The sequence below is a fragment of the Balaenoptera musculus genome, chromosome 2, assembly GCF_009873245.2.
Source record: "Balaenoptera musculus isolate JJ_BM4_2016_0621 chromosome 2, mBalMus1.pri.v3, whole genome shotgun sequence".
In the NCBI taxonomy this organism is placed as follows: domain Eukaryota; kingdom Metazoa; phylum Chordata; class Mammalia; order Artiodactyla; family Balaenopteridae; genus Balaenoptera; species Balaenoptera musculus.
In genome coordinates this window covers 78,981,659-79,002,946 of record NC_045786.1, presented here as the reverse complement: position 1 = coordinate 79,002,946, position 21,288 = coordinate 78,981,659, and the positions used below count along the sequence as shown (strand labels likewise).

The 21,288-nt window shown below is 38.2% G+C and overlaps 1 protein-coding gene across 1 annotated transcript in view; it reads left to right on the top strand.

The window, feature by feature from the left end:
• Window positions 1–21,288, top strand: part of UNC13C (unc-13 homolog C) — a 591,483-nt gene that overhangs the window by 533,415 nt on the left and 36,780 nt on the right. The window contains 1 exon segment of the mRNA XM_036844585.1: window positions 6,784–6,931. Coding sequence (XP_036700480.1) covers window positions 6,784–6,931 — 148 coding nt within the window.

Below are 21,288 nucleotides of genomic sequence, written 5' to 3'. Positions count from 1 at the left end.
ATATGTTCTGTGAAAATAGAGAATGGCATTCAATGTACTGACAGACCTGGCTCCTGTTCCTAACCCCAGCATTTCTCTAATTCTTCTTGGTGGGGACAAATGACCACCTCCCACAGGACTAGTTCTGCCCAAACTCTGGGACAATCCTGATCCCCAAGCAGATCCCCCTGATCTACATGTTGACAGCTCAACTATCCCATCTTCCTTCCCAGGTCATCCAATGATATTTTAGTTCAGCCTCAGCCACCAGACACTTGCCTTGCTCTTTAGGAAAAAACTACTGCCTGGTGTCCAAGATCCAGCAAATGGATCCATGTCATTATCTTGTTCTCCAGGACCAGAGTCTGACCCTGGTCCTTCTGAACCTCAGAGTCTGAGGTCAGGTCTTCAGTCTCCTTATTTCCCAACTTCTGTGATGCCAACTTTTTCTCTGGGGTCCCCATGCTACACCTGCTTTACCTGCTTTGAGACCCTTTTATCTTTTCTGATTCTGAGATTCGCCCTGACTGTACTACAGGGCACTAACTGAAATGTTGACTGCAAAGGAATTCAGGAGAAAGAGGTACTACTTAAAAGAATTGTAGCCACAAGAGCTAGTGATTCAATATCTGCTGGGAGCCCAGCAAAGGGAACACTGTAAGGCAGAGACTTCATGAGAAAGATATTCTTATACTGAAGCAGTAGATGCTACCCAGGCTGCCAAAGACATGATCCTTAATTCCTCTTTAGCTGAATTTAAGCAAATAAGCTGGACATGAGAAAGTGAGAACTGAAGGAAGAGAATGCTATGGAATTTGTAGACTATAGACTGAAATAGTGTTGTGCATTATTTCAATCATCTTTCATATACGTAAATTATCTCTCCTGATCCTTGTAAACATCCTGGGTGTTAAGTACATCAAGAATGATCATTCACATTTTACAGATGAAAAAGCAGAGGCTAAGCAGGTTTAACTTGTTTGCCTAAAGCCACAGAGTTGCTTGTAATTGGCAGAGCTGAGAAAAGATTCCAAACTCTAAAATCAGTGTCCTTGCTTCTATGTTTCATTATTTCACTAAATGTTAACAAGGTGTAGGAAAATGCAGCAAGCCAAAACAGGTAATATTCCCACAGAGAGATTAGTTCTTTTTAAATTAAAATACTGTATTTCAATTATTTAGTTTATTTTTTAATTATTTAAAATAATGTGAAATCCTTCAACCTCTACACAAGTACCAAGGAAAATATTAACTTTCTTAAATACTAAAATTCTAATTGGACTGGATTAGTCATACCAGTTGCAGGTAGTTTCAATTGTAAGTTAAAAGGATAGAACATGGCACAAGAAACAGAATTACAATGATCTGCCACAGCTGGCGTGGTTGGCCTTAGAGACATAACATTTACCTGCCAACACTGAGCCAAATCAACAGTATTTGAAAATAAAAGGAGAAAGGCAACAGCTCTGAAACAGACAGCTAACAACTTAATCAGTATGTGCAAGCTGCTACAGAGGCCAATGGAGAAACCCTATTTAAAGCTGAGCTTTTGAGGAAGAACTACAATCCTGCATCCTGTGGACCAAAACACATATTCTCAGAAACTTAGACAAAATGAAAAGGCAGAGGACTATGTACCAGATGAAGGAACAAGATAAAACCCCAGAAAAACAACTAAATGAAGTGGAGATAGGCAACCTGCCAGAAAAAGAATTCAGAATAATGATAGTGAAGATGATCCAGGACCTTGAAAAAAGAATGGAGGCAAAGATTGAGAAGATGCAAGAAATGTTTAACAAAGACCTAGAAGAATTAAAGAACAAACAGAGATGAAAAATACGTAACTGAAATGAAGAATACACTAGAAGGAATCAGTAGCAAAATAACTGAGGCAGAAGAACAGATAAGTGACCTGGAAGACAGAATGGTGGAAATCACTGCTGTGGAACATAATAAAGAAAGAAGAATGAAAAGAAATAAAGACAGCCTAAGAGACCTCTGGGACAAGATTAAATGCACCAACATTTGCATTATAGGGTTCCAAGAAGGAGAAGAGAGAGATAAAGGACCCAAGCAAATATTTGAAGAGATTATAGTCAAAAACTTTCCTAATATGGGAAAGGAAATAGCCACCAAAGTCCAGGAGGCACAGAGTCCCAGGCAAGATAAACCCAAGGAGAAACATGCTGAGACAAATAGTAATCAAATTGACAAAAATGACAAATAACATACAAGGGAACTCCCATAAGGTTAACAGCTGATTTCTCAGCAGAAACTCTACAAGCCAGAAGGGAGTGGCACGATATACTTAAAGTGATGAAAGGGAAGAACCTACAACCAAGATTACTCTACCTGGCAAGGATCTCATTCAGATTCAATGGAGAAATCAAAAGCTTTACAGACAAGAAAAAGCTAAGAGAATTCAGCACCATCAAACCAGCTTTACAACAAATGCTAAAGGAACTTCTTTAAGTGGGAAACACAAGAGAAGAAAAGGACCTACAAAAACAAACCCATAACAATTAAGAAAATGGTAATAGGAGCATACATATCAATAATTACCTTAAACGTCAATGGATTAAATGCTCCAACCAAAAGACACAGGCTTGCTGAATGGATACAAAAACAAGACCCATATAAATGCTGTCTACAAGAGACCCACTTCAGACCTAGGGACACATACAGACTGAAAGTGAGGGGATGGAAAAAGATATTCCATGCAAATGGAAATCAAAAGAAAGCTGGAGTAGCAATACTCATATCAGATAAAATAGACTTTAAAATAAAGAATGTTACAAGAGACCAGGAAGGAGACTACATAATGATCAAGGGATCAATCCAAGAAGATATAACAATTATAAATATATATGCACCCAACATAGGAGCTCCTCAATACATAAGGCAAATGCTATCAGTTATAAAAGAGGAAATTGACAGTAACACAATCATAATGGGGGACTTTAACACCTCACTTACACCAATGGACAGATCATCCAGACAGAAAATTAATAAGGAAACACAAGCTTTAAATGACACAATAGACCAGATAGATTTAATTGATATTTACAGGACATTCCATTCAAAAACAGCAGATTACACTTTCTTCTCAAGTGCACACGGAACATTCTCCAGGATAGATCACATCTTGGGTCACAAATCAAGCCTCAGTAAATTTAAGAAAATTGAAATCCCATCGAGCATCTTTTCCAACCACAACACCATGAGATTAGAAATCAATTACAGGGAAAAAAACATTAAAAACCCAAACACATGGAGGCTAAACAATATGTTACTAAATAATCAAGAGATTAATGAAGAAATCAAAGAGGAAATTAAAAAATACCTAGAGACAAATGACAATGAAAACACGATGATCCAAAACCTATGGGATGCAGCAAAAGCAGTTCTAAGAGGGAATTCATAGCAATATAATCCTACCTCAAGAAACAAGAAAAATCTCAAATAAACAACCTAACGTTATACCTAAAGGAATTAGAGAAAGAAGAACAAACAAAACCCAAAGTTAGCAGAAGGAAAGAAATCATAAAGATCAGAGCAGAAATAAATGAAATAGAAACAAAGAAAACAATAGCAAAGATCAGTAAAACTAAAAGTTGGTTCTTTGAGAAGACAAAATTGATAAACCATTAGCCAGATTCATCAAGAAAAAGACGGAGAGGACTCAAATCAATAAAATTAGAAATGAAAAAGGAGAAGTTAAAACTGACACCACAGAAATACAAAGGATCATAAGAGACTACTATAAGCAGCTATATGCCAATAAAATAGTCAACCTAGAAGTAATGGACAAATTCTTAGAAAGATACAACCTTCTAAGACTGAACCAGGAAGAATTAGAAAATATGAACAGATCAATCACAAGTACTGAAATTGAAACTGTGATTAAAAAACACAGAAAAGGGAACCCTCCTACACTGTTGGTGGGAATGTAAATTGATGCAGCCACTATGGAGAACAGTATGGAGGTTCCTTAAAAAACTAAAAGTAGAACCACCATATGATCCAGCAATCCCACTCCTGGGCATATATCCAAAGAAAACCATAATTCGAAAAGATACATGTATTCCAGTGTTCATTGCAGCACTATTTACAATAGCCAGGACATGGGAACAACCTAAACGTCCATCGACAGATGAATGGATAAAGAAGATGTGGTACATATACACAATGGAATGTTACTCAGCCATAAAAAAGAATGAAATAATGCCATTTGCAGCAACATGGATGGACTTAGAGATTGTCATACTGAGTGAAGTAAGACAGAGAAAGACAAATATCATATGATATTGCTTGTATGTGAAATCTTTAAAAATAAATGGTACAAATGAACCTATTTACAAAACAGAGTCACAGATGTAGAAAACAAACTTATGGTTACCAAGGGGGAAGGGGGGGAGGGATAAATTGGGAGTTTGGGATTGACATATACACACTGCTATATATAAAACAGTTAACTAATAAGAACCTACTGTAGAGCACAGGAAACTCTACTCAGTACTCTGTAATGACCTATATTGGAATAGAATATAAAAAAGAGTAGATATATGTATATGTATAACTGATTCACTTTGTTGTACAGCAGAAACTAACATAACATTGTAAATAAACTATACTCCAATAAAAATTAATTTAAAAAATTAGAGTATAACTGTAACATTCATGCAGTTATAAAACTTGTCCAAAATATTATTTAACTCATCAATTAATGAGGGAACCAGTAAGATCTTATAACTGGCTCAAAGAAGATTTCCAAGAACCACACATAAAGATAAGCAATGAGGAAAGCTGAAATAAATTTACAAATAGAGGCAAAACAGGTCTAGCCACAAAACAGTCATCAGTTGCATCCCACCAGAAATAATTAATTTGCATTTCTGACAACTCTCAGTTGCCAAGAGATCGTGAAACATCATTGTAGCTGCTGCTTGTTATTCTTCCTGTACTTTACTAATTTAATTCTCCAGCACTTATGCTCAGGTTTCATAAAACTGAAGTTTGTCTGGGAAACATTGAGAGGGAGAATGCCTTCCCCTCCACAGATGCTACCTAGTCCTGGTTCAGTTTATCCCACTACTCTTTACAGTTAGGGTATGTTATTTCATCTGATACTTCCCTGGGTCATTACGTAAACAGAGCTCCAGAGCTCACCCCACCACTCCTCCAGGAAAAACAATCAAGTCCAAGTGAAACCTTCCCCTCTCAATACACTCATTTAATATTTTTCCACTTTAAGTATCATATCACCTTTCCTAAAGAAAGGAACTCTGATATTTTTTTTTATCCACCAAGGCACCTGAAACAATTCCAGACTCTCAGTCTTCAATAAATACTTTCTACATGTGAAAATATTTTAACACTTATATAAGAAGATCAAGGTACAGAACAAGTTTAAATATTACAGCTTTGTTGACTCTTCAAAAATAAGAAAAGGCTCTTCCCATTTTGCTGTGCCCCCTCTTCATAACCATAGGTAGCTTTAGGTGCAGCTTGTGTTTTCACAGTGCACCCAGCTGGAGTGGAATGGAAATGTAAGTGGCCATGGGGTTTTCTTTGGGAGAAGGGTGTCTGCAGTTGTAGCCAACTTTCTTCAGATCATATCACCATTGCCTACTTCCTCAGGCCTGTGCCCTTAGTCTTCTCTACATTACGGTCTCTGAAATTACACTCAGATGCCTACAAATGCTCAGAGTGTGTTTCTACTTAGGGAAGAAAACTGAGACAATTATGAATTTTCAGTTCACTGACATGTTTCACCTCAGAAATTTTTAAGAAGTGGGATAGAGGGATAACATATATCCATTTAGGAGAGTGTATCAGAATCATTTGTTGAGCTTTTCCAAAACATGCCATTCTGTGAGAATCCTAGATTGTACGAGGCAGGTTGCAATGAGGGTGTAGTTTAGCATTGTTGGTACAGGGAGAGAGAGAGAACCATTTATCTAACATTAATAGAATACTATAAACACATTATCATCTATAAATGGTTGGGAAATAACATCCTTAATCCTATCACATATCTTTAGTGAGCCCTCCAAAGTGATGTCTGTGCTTAATACCTGCAGCATTAGAAATGCTCATATCCCTCAATCACCTCATTTATTGTCAAATATATATGTTGTCTATTATCTTACCTATAAATATTGCAATGCTTTGAGTTTGCTGGATGACAAGAGCAAAAAAAGAAGAAGAAAGAAGCTCTGTGTTTCATTGCATTTCTCAGACACAAGGTTCAGGAGATGTTGGATTTCCAAGGACCACTCTGCATCCTCAGGTTGGCCTATGTGTGCACCATTGTGTGATTAGATCATGGGGAAGATGGGAGCAGTGGGCACCTGTCCTAGAATTGCAAACTAGTATCTGGAAAATACATGACCAGGAGATACCTTCTTTATGAAATTTGACAACCTTAGATGTTTTTCTCATGTTCTGGAAACAGAAGTCAACAACCAAGTTGACACAGTATCTAAACCTGGCATTCTGTAAGCATGTTGACCACTGCATCTTCATGATCCCATTTCTTTAACTTAAGTGTTGAATGAGAGGAAAAGTCTTAAGCTGCGAGGATCTGATGTCTGTGATGCAGAGCAACACTTCAGAGATACTGAGGGAACCTGAACTACATGGTGATGACTTGGCAATGGCCATCTGGTGCTATTTCTTTGTATCTACCTCATGTTGATCATACTGTATTATTCCATTTGAGCCTCACGATTATGGCAATAAAATCCTTCATCTAATACTTCTTTCTAAATGCCTCTGCTTACATTATTTTTTTCTTTTTAGCAATACTTTCATGCAGGAGGAAATGGCCTGAAAAAGAATTTCTTGGAGAAAAGCCCAGATCTTCAGTCTCTGAGATACGCTCTCAGTCTTTATACCCAAACAACTGATGCCTTGATAAAGAAATTCATAGACACTCAAACCTCACAGAGTAAGTAACACATTGGATGTGAGAATAAGTAAACTGAACACAACTAAACTTCAACATAGAAATCATTATAAATAATATCTCTAATTTGACTATAATAAATTAAAGCAGCAATAAGAATGGGTAATTATTATTCATAGAAAATTGCCCAATCTTTAGCAAATTATTTTATAATTTCAATAACACTGGGATATGCTCAGTACTAAAACTATATAGGGTGGTTGACCTTTGCTGTTGATTCTAATTTCATAAAATTTAGTAAACCCTAGTTTTGAATATCCATAACTGTGATATTCTCAATTTAGAACAAAAGAGTTAGTGTTTATTGGTCTTGGTACCTTCCAAAGTAAGAGCATAATTCCCCAAATCCTGCCTTCAAATGCAAAAATCTCCTGCTGTCGGGTTTTCAGGAGGGCAACATCATTTAATCCTAATTTTATATGAGAAAAATTCTAACTTACTTTGAAATGAGCCAAGAGCCAAGTATTTTATTGGAAACTCAGATCTGTTTCATGTGGCAAAGTTCCCATCTCATAAGCTTCTAGGATATTACTGTTAACCTTTCTTTCAAGTTGCTTTGTGATTTATTATATTTTGGTAATTCCATGTATTTAAGATCTGGCATTTCTGAGAGATTATTGAAAATGTCCCTCTGAGTCAAAAAAAAAAAAAAAAACCAAATGCAGGCTCAAACTCTAGAACATAATAAATTGCCTCCCAGATATAATAAAAAGAAATAAGAGGACACTATCTTCATTCATGAGAGCTCCTTCGAAGGAAGCATACGGATCTTTTTCCTCTGATGAAAATGCTCCAGACTTGTCTATGTTTCATCATGGATATTTTCATTTTTCTAATTACATGGAAGATAATGCCAAGGTAGGTAGGTGCTAGGTAGGTGCTTGACCTGTCTTTAACATAATACTTTGTGCTTTCTGATAGTATCCGACTAAATGCTATAAATACTCCTCTTAATGTGATCTTCAAACCCAGCTTACATTTTAGGATGGTTCCAGAAAGGAGAAAAGAGTTGAGTCATAAAGCCTTGTCAAGATATACATTACTCCTTGAACCCATGATCCCTCAAGGTTTTCTAAACTGTGTAAATATGAATGCAATTCTTACACATCTTATCAGAATAGTGTCGTTGCTTTATTCCCAAAGAATGTGAGTGCATAAAAACTTAGCTCTGCTTTTATAGGTATACATTATGTGTATATACACGCACAACCCATGTTTCAACATAGATGTTACACCGAAAAATCTACATATGTATATGAATTTTGGTGTATGGAATTTGGCACACGTGTTGATTTTCTTTTGTATGAATTGTTTGGCAACATCAAAAATAAATAGCGGCGGGGAATAAGAGGATTCATAATCCTAATAATCCCTGACAACATAACTTATTTTCATCTTGGTCTTTCTTTTTCTTTTTTTACTCCCCTTTTCTGGCTTTTTCTAAGTACACAATTTTTTTTTTTTTTTGCATAATTGAAATTGGTAAGCTATGGATATGAAATGGCTTGCCTTTTCTCTGATAGTTACCTTCAACCATGCTGGGTGGAAACTATTTCCATCTCCTCCCTCCCTCCCTTGTCATCCCTCCAACTGCCCCCCAGCCCAGCATGATCAGGCCCAAAGGACCTGAGGTGTGAAGGGGACTTGAAGTGCTCTTTGCTCCCTCGTCCCCATCATCTTCTAGATCCCTCTCTGCTTCAGGGTTTTGGGGGCAGAAACTGAAGGGGAGGAGGGAGATGTCTTTAATGCCCCCTGTACAGCTGCGTCCAGTACCTGCTTCCTGAGGGCCCAGTGCTAGGGATCCTCCTATCTGCTCCGCTCCCTTCAGGGAGTCCTCAGTTCTTGCCTCCTGCAGCACCTACTGTGGCTTCCTGCTCCTTGAGTGTCTGCTCCTAGTGTCCAGCCCTCTGGAACGGGGTCCCAGCCAGAAGGTTGCCACCCAGCTTCCTCCAGTGGGCCCCACCGCAGCTCATATATGCTTTCCACGTCTTTGGTGATAATGGGGACTTCTCCACTATCAATCACCTGCCCTCTCTCTACAATTCTCCTTTCTACCTGCTCAAATACTTGCTTATACTTTCAAACTGGGGGGAGGGGAGGAGGAAGAGAGAAACACTGCTGCCTAATAGAGCATAACCATTGTTCAATCAAAAACAGAGGCGAGCCAAGTCTCACCAATTAATGGATGCAGTGTTTCTGAGTTTTTATCCAGTTCCTTTCTTCCAATTCTATCATAATCCTATCGCAATACTCATTACCATAGACTGAATAATAAAGTTAGCAACAGCACCATATCCCTTATAAAATAGGGAAAGGAGAGATAGAGGAAAATTCACTGAATGTTAGAATTCTGTATGACATACCCCAAAATAGAACATATTAAAGGATGCAATCCCCATTTCTATAACAGTCCCTATCATGGGTTGTACGTATGACTTCCAAATGCCTGGGGCCAGCCCATATTTCCTTTGGCTTCTAAGGAACCTCAGCTTCCAGGGTTCTTTAACTGACAGAGAAACAGAAAAGTTGTTGAATTCTCGAGGGCCTTATTTACATGGGCTGCTCTACTCTTCTATGAACATATGACACGGGGTGTGTTGAAAGAGAGGAACTTGGGTGCCACCCCTTGGATTCCTTTGGTATCCTCCCTGCAGATGCTCATTTACAATTAATAGTAGGATCAACTCTCCCTTTTTTGTACCTGCTATCCTAGTATCAGGAAGAGTCCAAAATGACCAAATGAAGTCTCAGTTTCCAGTGTAAATATTGTTGCAATTATTCAAATAATTTTCTAGAACTTGGCTCAGTACCAAATAGCCACGAATATTTATTATGTTTAATTTTTGTTAATCTAATTTATATTTTGTTAATACAATTTAGAAAGACCATACTGGTGTTATGGTATCTTTCAAATATAAAATTTGAAATGGGAGCTAGTGCTGCACACTGCACACCCCTGCTACCCTCTGCCTGAGGAGCCCCATTCAGGGTACGCTGGGCTGTCAGATCCCCAGGAAGCAGCCCTCAACCAGTGAAATACAGGAAGCTGGCAGATTAAAAAACAGACAAAACGTCAGCTTCCTCAGTTGGGACAACTCTAAAATGAATTCTACGCCAACTCCAGAGTTCCCCTGTGAGATGAAGCTTCATCCCTTCAGGGAGGATGCCTTCCCAGATGGACCATTTACCATGGAATGCTTGTCTCAACTCTCTGCTCCCGGGGGAACCCAAATCCAGGGTCACCCTGCTGGAAAGTGAGGATCCAGATTCCAGGTCAGCTCCTCTAGATCTAAATCCGGGGCTCTTAACCATTATGCCTGCATCTTCTCGATGCTAATTAAATTATAAAGGCCAAATGCCCTGAATGAATTGTTCCCCATTACTTGAGCTTTTTCTCTCACGATTTCTTAAGTTAGGAATATAGAACTAATTAGAGAAACTCAGCTTATAAAGTAGTGAACATTATTTGAAAACAAATTTTACATATTTCATTTACTTTATGACTGACAAAACACAAACTGATTTTTGGTCTCCTTCATTTCTAACTCATACTCTACAAGTATTAATGAAACATCATTCAAGTGTTACTTAATCAACATGTTGTGTAAAAGAACTTGGAATCCTTTAGAAATTTAACTGTGCTTTTTAAAGCATCCATATTTTGTTCTCGTATTCTCATAAAATCTTCCCTTACTCCGTTTTCTTCTTTCCCTCTCTCTTGTTAAAGTGTTCTTTCACATCTCTTTCTCCTTTCTGTTTTTTCCTGATCTGTGTTAGCAAATTAATTGTAACATTAAATATATGGGAAAAAAACAATGAATATTAATGAATTATTTTTTCACTGTCTTCAAACTGAAAGACATACTTTCTTTAAAAATATTTTTAATTCAGTTTTTACACAAATGGGCTTGTGAGTATAGAAAAACCTGCTGTATATTGCTCACTTATTCTTTATTTTATTCCTCTTTTTTTCCCTTGCTCCATTCTCTCCATTTTCACCTTCCTTTCCTCTTTCTTTGATCTCTTTTTAGAATAGATTTAGATGTCCTCTTTCTCCAGTAATAAAAAAAAAAAAAGGATAGAGTTTCATTAGAAATTTATGAGCCCAGAGTTCAAATGAAATCCATCAGTTTGGAAAAAACACTGTCTTCTCTCCTCTTTCTATTCCAAATATTGGAAAATAAACAAACGCCAAATGGATAGAGAAGTATTCTTAAGTCCTCAAGTGAAACTGAGAGTTCAATTTATAAGAGTGTCATGTTTATTAGTCTAGCAAGGTACTGCAGTAAGAAAACACCATATTATGCTGCATTCACTTAACAAATATTTACTGAGCATCACCTCTGAATAAAGTCCCACACCACGGGGCATATATTCAAAGCTGAACATAGTGTTATGTACACCAGGTGCTCTAATATGGTGGTTCTCAAGCAGAGGTGAATTTGTCCCCCCAGGGCAATTAATTACAAATATCTGAAGAGCTTTGCTTGTCTCATCTGGGAGTGGTGGTCATGTTACTGGTATCTAGTGGGGGGAGAGCAGGGAGGCTGCTAAACATCTTACGGTGCACAGGACAGGCCACAACAAGAAGTTACCTAAAGTGTCCAGGTGGCAGTAGTGCCGAGGTTGGGACACCCTGCTCTAATACTAGACTGAAACAACATGCGAAGTGATGTAACATGTCATGTAAGAAGAGGGAAAAATTTGCCTTGGGAAGACCGGAAAGGCAGAACAGTCAGTGGGAAAACTGAGTCATGAGGCGGTAGAAAGAGGAAGGCATTCTGGATTCAGAAACTGTCCAGGAAAGAATATCCTTGCATTCTTAATTTTAAAATCCCAACATGTCAAGCATATCCACAGTATATTTTTATGAGGAAAAAATGTTTGTTTTGCTTTTAAAGCAAAATTCACCATATCACCACTGTGTTTAAAAGTACCTTAGAGTTCCTTGCACTGTTAACTATTTTGTGTAACATTAGTAGAAATTATTTTAATATTTAAAGTAATTACCATGTTCTTCTCTTGGAGTTGGCCCTATGGCTTAAATTGGGTAGTTATCTTGAAAATTTATACTTTTTTATTGTGGTTTCTCAAAAATGTGTTACTTACAGTTTTAGAAGCTGGTACAAAATTCATTTCTTGAATCTTAATTACAATATTCATCATCATTTTAAAAAAAGCTTCTCTAACAGCTATTTCATTATACCAAGGGCTCTTTGAATATTTCATGCAGTAGCAGACAGTGAAAAATGTATAAAACTTTAACATATTAAGTAGACTTCTTTTCAATGGATAACACAATTTGGAATGAGGCACAGAATGATTAATTGCTGACCTATCCTGTGTCATATTCTGTTTCCTTACCTGAGCATTTATTACAGCTTGAGGAACCTAAATCTAAAAAGCTTTAAAGACAAAGGGGATTTTTTATGTCTAAGTTACAAATGGCTCATAAAGCAAAAAAATAAAAAATGACTGTATATATTAAAATATATGAAGTAAAATGTCTTTATTCTATAATCTGTCCTCTTTTTAACTTTTTATGAGCAATATCTTTGAGTCCTTACTTATTTGAAATTTCTTAAAATTTAAATCAGATCGTTTTGGTCATTATAATAACTTGTTTCCTGCTAAAGTAAAGTATAATATATTTTAATCTGAAATGTAAATCAGATAGCTACTGACTCACATTTTGAATCTATGAATATGCTTCAATACATTCATTATGTATAAAGCATTAATTATCTCTAATTATGTTCTTCAAATCACAAAAGATATGTCCATAAGAAGAAAAGAAACCCTTTGTGAAGTGGTTCACTGTAGAAAAGGTCTCTTCTTATCAGAAATGTAGAACTTAACATTAATAATATTTAGTTGGCAGAAGAGCTGGCATCAAAATAAAGAGATTAGCCTTTAGGCCAAGGGCCACAGCGGAAACTTCACCTTGATGCCACCTATGGGAGAAAATGCTGAGGAATGTCTTCAGGCTAAATAAAGTTCATTTAGCCATCTTCAACTTAATACTGATTTGAAAGCACAGTCAGAAGTGGTCTCTCATTTTAGCTAATAAGCCTTTCAGAGATCACCAGAATCCCCTCCAACACGTCTATGCCCCTGTCTTATCCCTGGGACAGTGGGATTCCACTAGTTAGCGCTGCCTTCTAAGACAAGAGGTTAGCATTTCTTATGCAGTGGAAAAATTGAGAATTTATGCGATTTGGCTCTTCAAATATTGCAGTTGGTCTGACGACATTCAACGCTGGGTGAGGCTCTTCAGTGCAGTCAAAAAGCTGTACACAAATAACTTTAGTAGGAGTGGTGATGTGATAATGGCCTGAGCACACTGAATCCTTTCCCAAGGTAGAGGTGTGTTAGATAAGGTTACAGTAATGCTGAGCAATACTGGGCACTGAAAGCAAGTTGTCCACCGCTGTGCCAGTCTTCCCAACCAGTCCTGCGAGGTGAGTAACTCCATCCATGCTTGTTCAGGTTAAGAAACGAGTCACAAATAGATTAAGAAACTTGCTAAAGTCATATAGATAAGTGGCAGAGACAACGCCCTTTCACTATTTCACACTTATTTTAATCAGCAAAAAGCAGAATGTATTATTACTTCCTACACCCCGCGCTTTCTTCTCCATAGTTGTGAATAATTGGGGTTACACTTCATACTTCTTACTTCTCATTTTGGTAAGACTAAAGCTCCCTTCTGTTCAGGAGATAATCTTTCAGTTGGTATCTTTTTCACATCAGCAACAAACTCTCTATCCCCGAACGTCTTCCTTGCTTCCCAGTTTCTTCTCATTCTGGCCCCAGTTACTGGGCAGACTTAGTGGCCAGGGCATCTTTTGAATGTTAATTGGAAGTAATTGTACTGTAGGAATCTAAGTTGAGAATAAGAAAATGCATGCTGCTTTCCAAAAACCCTTTCTAACATAGGCTGATTTCACTCCTCTAGAGTCTACTGTGTGTGTGTGTGTGTGTGTGTGTGTGTGTGTGTGTTTAGGCTATTGCTGCTTTGGTCTTTCTTCTCTTTTCTACTCTTCTCACCCTTGTCCCCCACCAGCAGAAAGATCATTTTGTAACACTCCCCTTGCACATAGAGTCATATCATGAGTGCTAATCTACATTTCTCTCTTCTCCCAATGTAAATCCTACAAGACAGGCCTTGCTTACTCATCCCTCAAATCTAAGTGCGCAGTATAGTGCTGGATACAAAGTAGGTGCGTTAGTGAATTTTAGAAAAAATAAATGCTGGGAAATTAAATGCAGAAAATTTTAAATTGTGTGATATGACACAGTCCTCATATTTGAATTGATGCCATTACAAATCTTTATTGAAAGCAAGTATATTTACAGCCCAAAAGAGAGGGAGAGAGAAGAGGGGGGAAAGAGACAGAGAGAGAGAAGTTTACAGTTTGATGGCTGATAATGTTCAGTAGTTTCTGTACAAGGTAGAAGATAGTAAGTGCCACTGGAGAAATACAAAGGGCTATATAAAGTTAGACGGAGAGAATAAGATCACGGATTTGTATTAAACTCTTGAAATCACCATGTGTTATTCAATCTGTTACATGAACTTAAACATAACCAGGAAAAAATGAAATACACTACTGTGTTCAGTTTAGGTCACAGATACATTCATATACCTTTTCATCTGACTCATTTTTAGGAGCATTTGCCATGTGCCAGCCTTTGTGTTAGATGCTAGTTAAAACTACAATGAAAGGCTGTGCTGAATATCTTCCATTTGCCCCTTGGAATCCACCCTACTTTCTCCCTGGGGCTGGGGCGTATTGATTACAACAATAGACTCTCTTACTCCTTGTTTCCCATTGGGTTCAGCCAGTAGGGAGCCCCTGCAAAGCTGTGGGGGAGGCAAGAGTGAGGTAAGGTATTCATTCTGTCCGCTCCCTCTGGGCATGATCCATTCATTCAAGCTGACTTTGTCCTTTGACTCTAAGCCTCTCAAAGTTGCCTTGCCTAGAAGACTCTCCTTGTGGACCACAGTAGCGACTTCCGCCCCTCAGGCTTTAGGGATTATGGATATTAACAGCCCCACTATCCCTCGTGTTTTCCCTAACCCACCACCTAAACCTTCACAAACAGTCTCTTTCTTAAACCATCCAAAATTACCCTAATTTGAGTTTCCATCTGTTTGCTAATGATACCCCGACGCATACAAAGGCAAATCTTCATGGCTTTGCTAGGTTTTTCTTCCATGCCAACTCTTTCACTCAGGTCATCAAAGATTACATTTTAAAATAAACAAATCAAGCATCAGAATAATTATCTTTGGAATGAGAAACAAAAAACATTGCATTTTGATGACTGAGCTACCCAGAATGAATGGAAGAGTATGTTAACTTTTCACTCACAAGAATATTTGTTATACTCTGGCCAAGTCATCAAAATCCCAGCTCCCACTTTCTCATAATGCAGTTTATCTTGCTCAGTTTCATCTCTGAAAACTGGAAGTCAGATTGAGACAACTGGGAGCCACTGGTGAAATTTGCAAAGTTTAAGAGCCCTCATAGCACAGACTAAGCAGGTGTTTATTGTATGTCATGTATGGGGAAATTATCATTCTTTGTGCGCTCATCTAAGTATGCATATTTCTAGGTCAGAAAAAGGGTACTTTCATTATTGCTTCATTCATTTTTTAGCATAAATAGTTGAAAGATTAATTTTTCCATAACACTACCCATACAACTGTGTGTAAGGGAAAGGTATCTTTTCATTTCTCAATTGGGTGAGAACTAGATCTCATTCCAAGACTATGCAGAATATCAGTGGTATTAGAACACTGCTTTCTCACTTAAAGTACTCTCTGTTAGTTGCATCTTAAAGGCTAAGTTGGATTTAAACAATTCTGATAATGAGTAATGTGCATATTTTTCTAAAATTAAACCAAAAAATTAAATAAAAATTATTTTGTTTCTAAAACAAAACAAACAACAACAAAAAGCACTTGACATTGGCATTACTTTCAAGGATCTAATGAATAACCACTCACACTTGGAGTTTACTATAGTTTATAGGCATCTTCAAATACCTTTTTTCTCACCTGAGTCTGAGAACAGCCCTGCAAAGTCAGACAGAGGTCTTTGGATTATTGGTCTGATATTCCACACTGCCTCTGGGTGCTCTTTTGAGATGGTCATTTCACCCAAGAGCAGTAGTTGCCATTGAAGTGATTTGAGCAAGGGTACAGTGTGCAGAAAAAGACTGAAGGGAGACAAGACAAAAGAAGGCAGCCAGGTTGGAGGCTAGGCTGTGCGAATAACTATGGAGACATGCGAGCAGGTTCAAGATGTCGTTCAGCATTCTAATAGGCATGAGCTGGTGAAATAAATCTTGTCAAATTAATAGAAATTTAGGATAATAAATTTCTTTTATAGGGTATTAAAATAAAGCAATATTTACTTCTGTGTGGTGAAATTATGTTTTTTTTTCTGCCTGCTTATAATTTTCTGCACTTTCAAATTATCAAAGAAAGTCCAGGCATTTCTGTTGAATCATAATTTTAAAAGAAATATGTGGAGAACACACTTTGATCTGCAAAGTAAATTAGTTTCATTGAATACCAAGGTATAATCAGTTCAAGGTGGTAGGTTTTAATGTCTTTCAGGACCTTGGATTTAAATCTGTGGGATGAAATTAACAGCCCAATTAAACCTTCTCCTTACGATTCAAAGGATCTCAAAATTGCTCTGTTGGTAGGAGAATTTTAGAGTATGAACTACACATACGTGTTATATTTACAAACATATATAGGCTATATGTGTATATGTAATTTAATTATTTATAAATTTTATTTTATGAAGAAAATGACCAGAGTAATTGTGTAATGCATTGATTAAAATTAAGCAAATGCTAAATCAGTGATAAAACAGGTATTCTTAAAATTATCTAACACTTTCTTATTATGGGTAATTATGATATTCTTCAATGTTTTTGTTATTGTTGTTATTTTTGTTTTAGGACTGATTAGAAAGCGAAACAGAGGTTAGAATCAGTTGTTGGGAATTTTATGGAAATGCTGACAAACTGAGATGTCAGAAAAACATTCTTCAAATCACTGAGTCAAGAAAGCAAAACACAAAACAATTTCTCTGGATCCTCTGAGCTGTAACATCTGTTTTTATTCACTGAGAACAGGTTTCTGTGACCAGTGGGTTCAGTAGCATTAATTGAAAATTGTAGACTATTGCTTTACAACCTCCACGTGCCCTTTATAACTGTTTTCTCCTTCGGTTATCCCGTGGCACTAGAAGTTAAGCCTTGCTATTCAGTGTTTAATTTATCTTAGAAAAAGAAATAAGAACTGTGTTAAGTAAAATGGAAATAGTAAATCTCAATCTTTAAAGGTTGAAATTCAAGCTTGTATAAACCTCTAGCATAAAGGTCTCTGCTTATTTATGGAGAAGAAGGGGCAAGAAATTGGTATGTTGGTTAAAACCGGGAAATGGGGAACCATGCAGTCATGGCCCAAGCATCTGTTCTACCTCTGCTTGGCTATCTGACCTTCAGACAAGTCACTTAACTTCTCTAAGCCTCAATTTTCCCATCTGTAAGATGGATAACATAGCAATTCCAAAGTCCACTGGGTCCTGGGAGGATCACAAAGGTAATACATGTGAAGTGCTTAGTGCACAGCAATCTCTCAATAAATGTTAATTTTTAGTGCATCACTGATATTGGGCACACTGTCTAAAAAGTACCTCTTTCTTTTACAAACATGAACAGAGAGGAACTGTCTTAGGATGCAGCTCTCTGAGCAAGGAAGCTGATAGTCAATCACATGCTCCTCTGTGAGTTGTACCTCGTTACCAAGGGGCTCTCAGAGTGACTGAGAAACCTACCACACTGACACTTGAAGGATTCACACCTGCAGTTTCTATGAACTTCTTCTCCATACACGCCATGGTTGTCAAATAATTGTATATTTTTTGAACACTTGGTATATGCACAAAACGCTATGCTGGTAGGAGACACAGGGGGAAAACTCTCTGCTCCAAGGAGCTTACAATGAAGCTAAAAACAACTACATGAGAGGGAAAAAGCATCACACAAGGTAGCTTACGCTAAATACCAGGTGAATCTAAAGACCAAGTACTAAGGGCTTTCAAGGAGGGAGAAATGACTGTGGGCAGGAGAGTTGGGAGGATTCAGAGAAGTGTGGCTCAAGGTGGGCTTTGACGAATGTCTGAGGTTCAGGTAAGAGGAGAAGAGGAGGGCATGTCTGCAAGGCACAGAGTCCACATCTACAAGAAGAAGTACTTCTCAAAGTGGAGTCCCAGGAGTAGCAGTGTCAGGGCCTCCCGGTGCGTCAGTCAGCTCAGACCACAGTAACAGAATGCCACAGACTGGGTGGCTTAAACCAAAGAATTGTATTTTCTTATAGTCCTGGAGGCTGAAGGTGCCAGCAGATTCAGTTTCTGGTGAGAGCCCTCTTCCTGGCTTGGAGGTAGCTCTCATCTCCTGGTGTCCTCACATGGTGGAGAGAGCACACTCTCTTGGTGTCTCTTCATATAGAGACCCTAATCCTGTTGCATCAGGGCCCCCCCCCACTCTTATGACCTCTTTTAACCTTAATTACTTTCTTAGAGGCCCTGTCTTGAAATACAGTCACATTAGAAGTTAGAGCTTCAATATATGGATTTTGAAAGGACACAAGCATTTGGTCCATTAACACCTGAGAACTTGCTAGGATTGCAGAATCTTAAGCCTCACCCCCAGTGCTGAGTTAGAGACTCCAGGTTTAAGGCCCAAAAGTCTGTGTTTTAACCAGCCCTCCAGGTAACTGACTTTGAGAACCACCGGGGTAAAGGGTCTGTAGGGAGGAGTGAATGGAGGGGCGATGGAAGAAATAGGTTATGATCAGAACTTGGAGAGCTTTGAATGTCAGGCCCAGGAGTGTAGAGATTGACCTGCAGTCAATGTGAGGCCCAGAAGAAAGGGGAGGTCAACAGGTTAACCTAAAGGACTCATGCTATGCCATCTACTTTTGCATAGGAGGGAAGGAAGAAAGGAAGGAAAGAATGCAGAAAAGAAGGAAGGGATGGAGAGAGGAAGGGAAGGAGGGAGAAAGGGAGAAGGAAGAGGGAAGGGAAGGGAAGGAAAGGAAACCTCTTGGTAAATAGTTTTGCAGTTTAAATATTTACAGTCTAAATGTAGTAATAGCAGGAACAGACAAGAAAGGATGAATATGAGAAACATCATGAAGGAAGAAACTACAGGTCATTACAAAATAAAGCAAGCAAAGGAGAAAGAGTGGTAAACTTAGGTAACCTGTAGATCAGTGAAACCTACCACTAAGCAAAATGTAGAAGTGTTGATGGGGAGCTGTTTTGATGCAAGTGATAAATTCAATTTTACTTACGTCAGTGTTAACAGCAGGACATACAAGGGACTATGTCCACTGGGCAGATGGGAAAGGGAGTGGAGAGAGTGGTTGGTTCTTCAACTACGTTCAGGAGGTGATTCCTGAATCCTGGGGAGAGGGTACAAGCTCTGGGGAAGGACACAGAGCAAGGAAGGATAAGTGAAATCACGGAGCAAGCCACTATTCAGAGGGAAAGCCGTGGCTGGGAAACAGAAGGTGAAGATCAGGGCAGGGTAGATATCAGTGCCATTTAAGCACTTTTGCTACTAGCGCCTTAAAAGGTCTCTGAGTCTAAGCACTTCAGAAGGGACAAGTTTATAGCTCCCTGTGAGTCCTGCGGGTAAATCATCATGCTCGTGACAAGGGCCAACTAGGAAAAATAGGAATTATGAGCATCACTGCTATTAGCCTACTGTTAAACCGGGTGATGGCCTTCAGTACCATCAGAAAGACCTAAGGGTGCTGACCATTTATATGTACTTAAGAAATGCGTTAATTACTTCATTTTGGGTTTCTGTAACAATAAATGTGTGGTTCTCAAACTTTAGTGCACATGAGAGTCACCTGCAGGGCTCGTTAAAACACGGACTACTGGGCCTCACTCTTACAATTTCTGACTCATTAGGTCTGGAGTTGGGTCCGAGACTTTGCATTTCTAACAGGTTCCCAGGAGTTGCTGATGCTCCTGGTCCGGGGACCACACTTTGAGAACTGTTGTTAAGCCTTACACAGAGGCACACCCTATAATGACGTCACCTGTAGCTCATTCAAGGCATTGGCTGCAAACAATCATTTCAGGCAAGTTTTTTTAGTGTTTCCAGGCTGAAACCTCTAGATCAGAGCACTGGAGAAGCATAAGAAGAAAGCATGGAGTCAATAAAAATGTTCTTTTCCAAATGAAAGTATGTGCTTTACAGCCTCAAAGGAAGAGCCTCCTGTAGACTCCATACACACACACACACACCCTAAAAGGTAAAATACAGAAAAGTCTTTATGAAAGAAAACAAAAGCACTTTCTTCTTGGCCAAAGTTGACATTCAGGCCTGCATATTTTCCTCTCATTCTCCTCATATTTTAGCTTTCACTTCAAATGACATTGCCTTTTTAGTATAGTAGAAGAACCTAGAAACTTGACTCCTGCCTGTGATTCCATACAAAAGGGGTTATTTTCAATTATTTTCAGTTCAGTTTTTATTCATGAACAATATGATGTGATTGAAAGGCCAATTTCTATGGGAAAACTTGGCCGTTTACGTATGTGTTTATAATGTAAAATTTTGTGATCGGTTTAGAATACATTAGATCCTCTAGCTCTAAATTGTATGGCTGTCTTATGTGCGGTTATGCCTCATTTCATTTTCCACTGGAAGTCATTTCATTCCCTTGGTTTATAAACACCTTGAATTCTCTTTAACTGAAAAGACAAGGTAACTTGATAGAGCATCCCCCTTAGCAATAATAACCCCCAAGGTAGACTCAAACTAAGCAGAGCAAAACTATAGGCATCATGTCCTACATCATTCAAGAAAGGAAAGAAAATGGTGCTGAAAGGCAGGAAAGCCACTATGAAGAAATTCAGAAGAATAGATGAACAGACGGATGTACTGGAAATGCAAATGAAGAATGTCAATTTTTCTTTTCCTTTGGAGTAGGCCAGTTTGGAAATTAGCAGGTAAAAAGTTGCAGTTATTTAGATGGCAAGGCTAGTGAATCCTAGACAAACAGGGTCCAAATGTCCATTATACAAAGCATACCTGTGTATCCTACTTGATCCTCTCAGTGATCCTATAAAGAACAGGAGACTATACGCATTCTCCGATGAGAAGACAGGTCTTCAGGGTGAGATTGGGTGACTTGTAAGAGTCACATCAATATTAAGTAGTAGAACTGGGCTCAAATCCAAATTTTTCAAACTGTAAACACAGGGCCTTTTTCACTAACCAGCCCACTA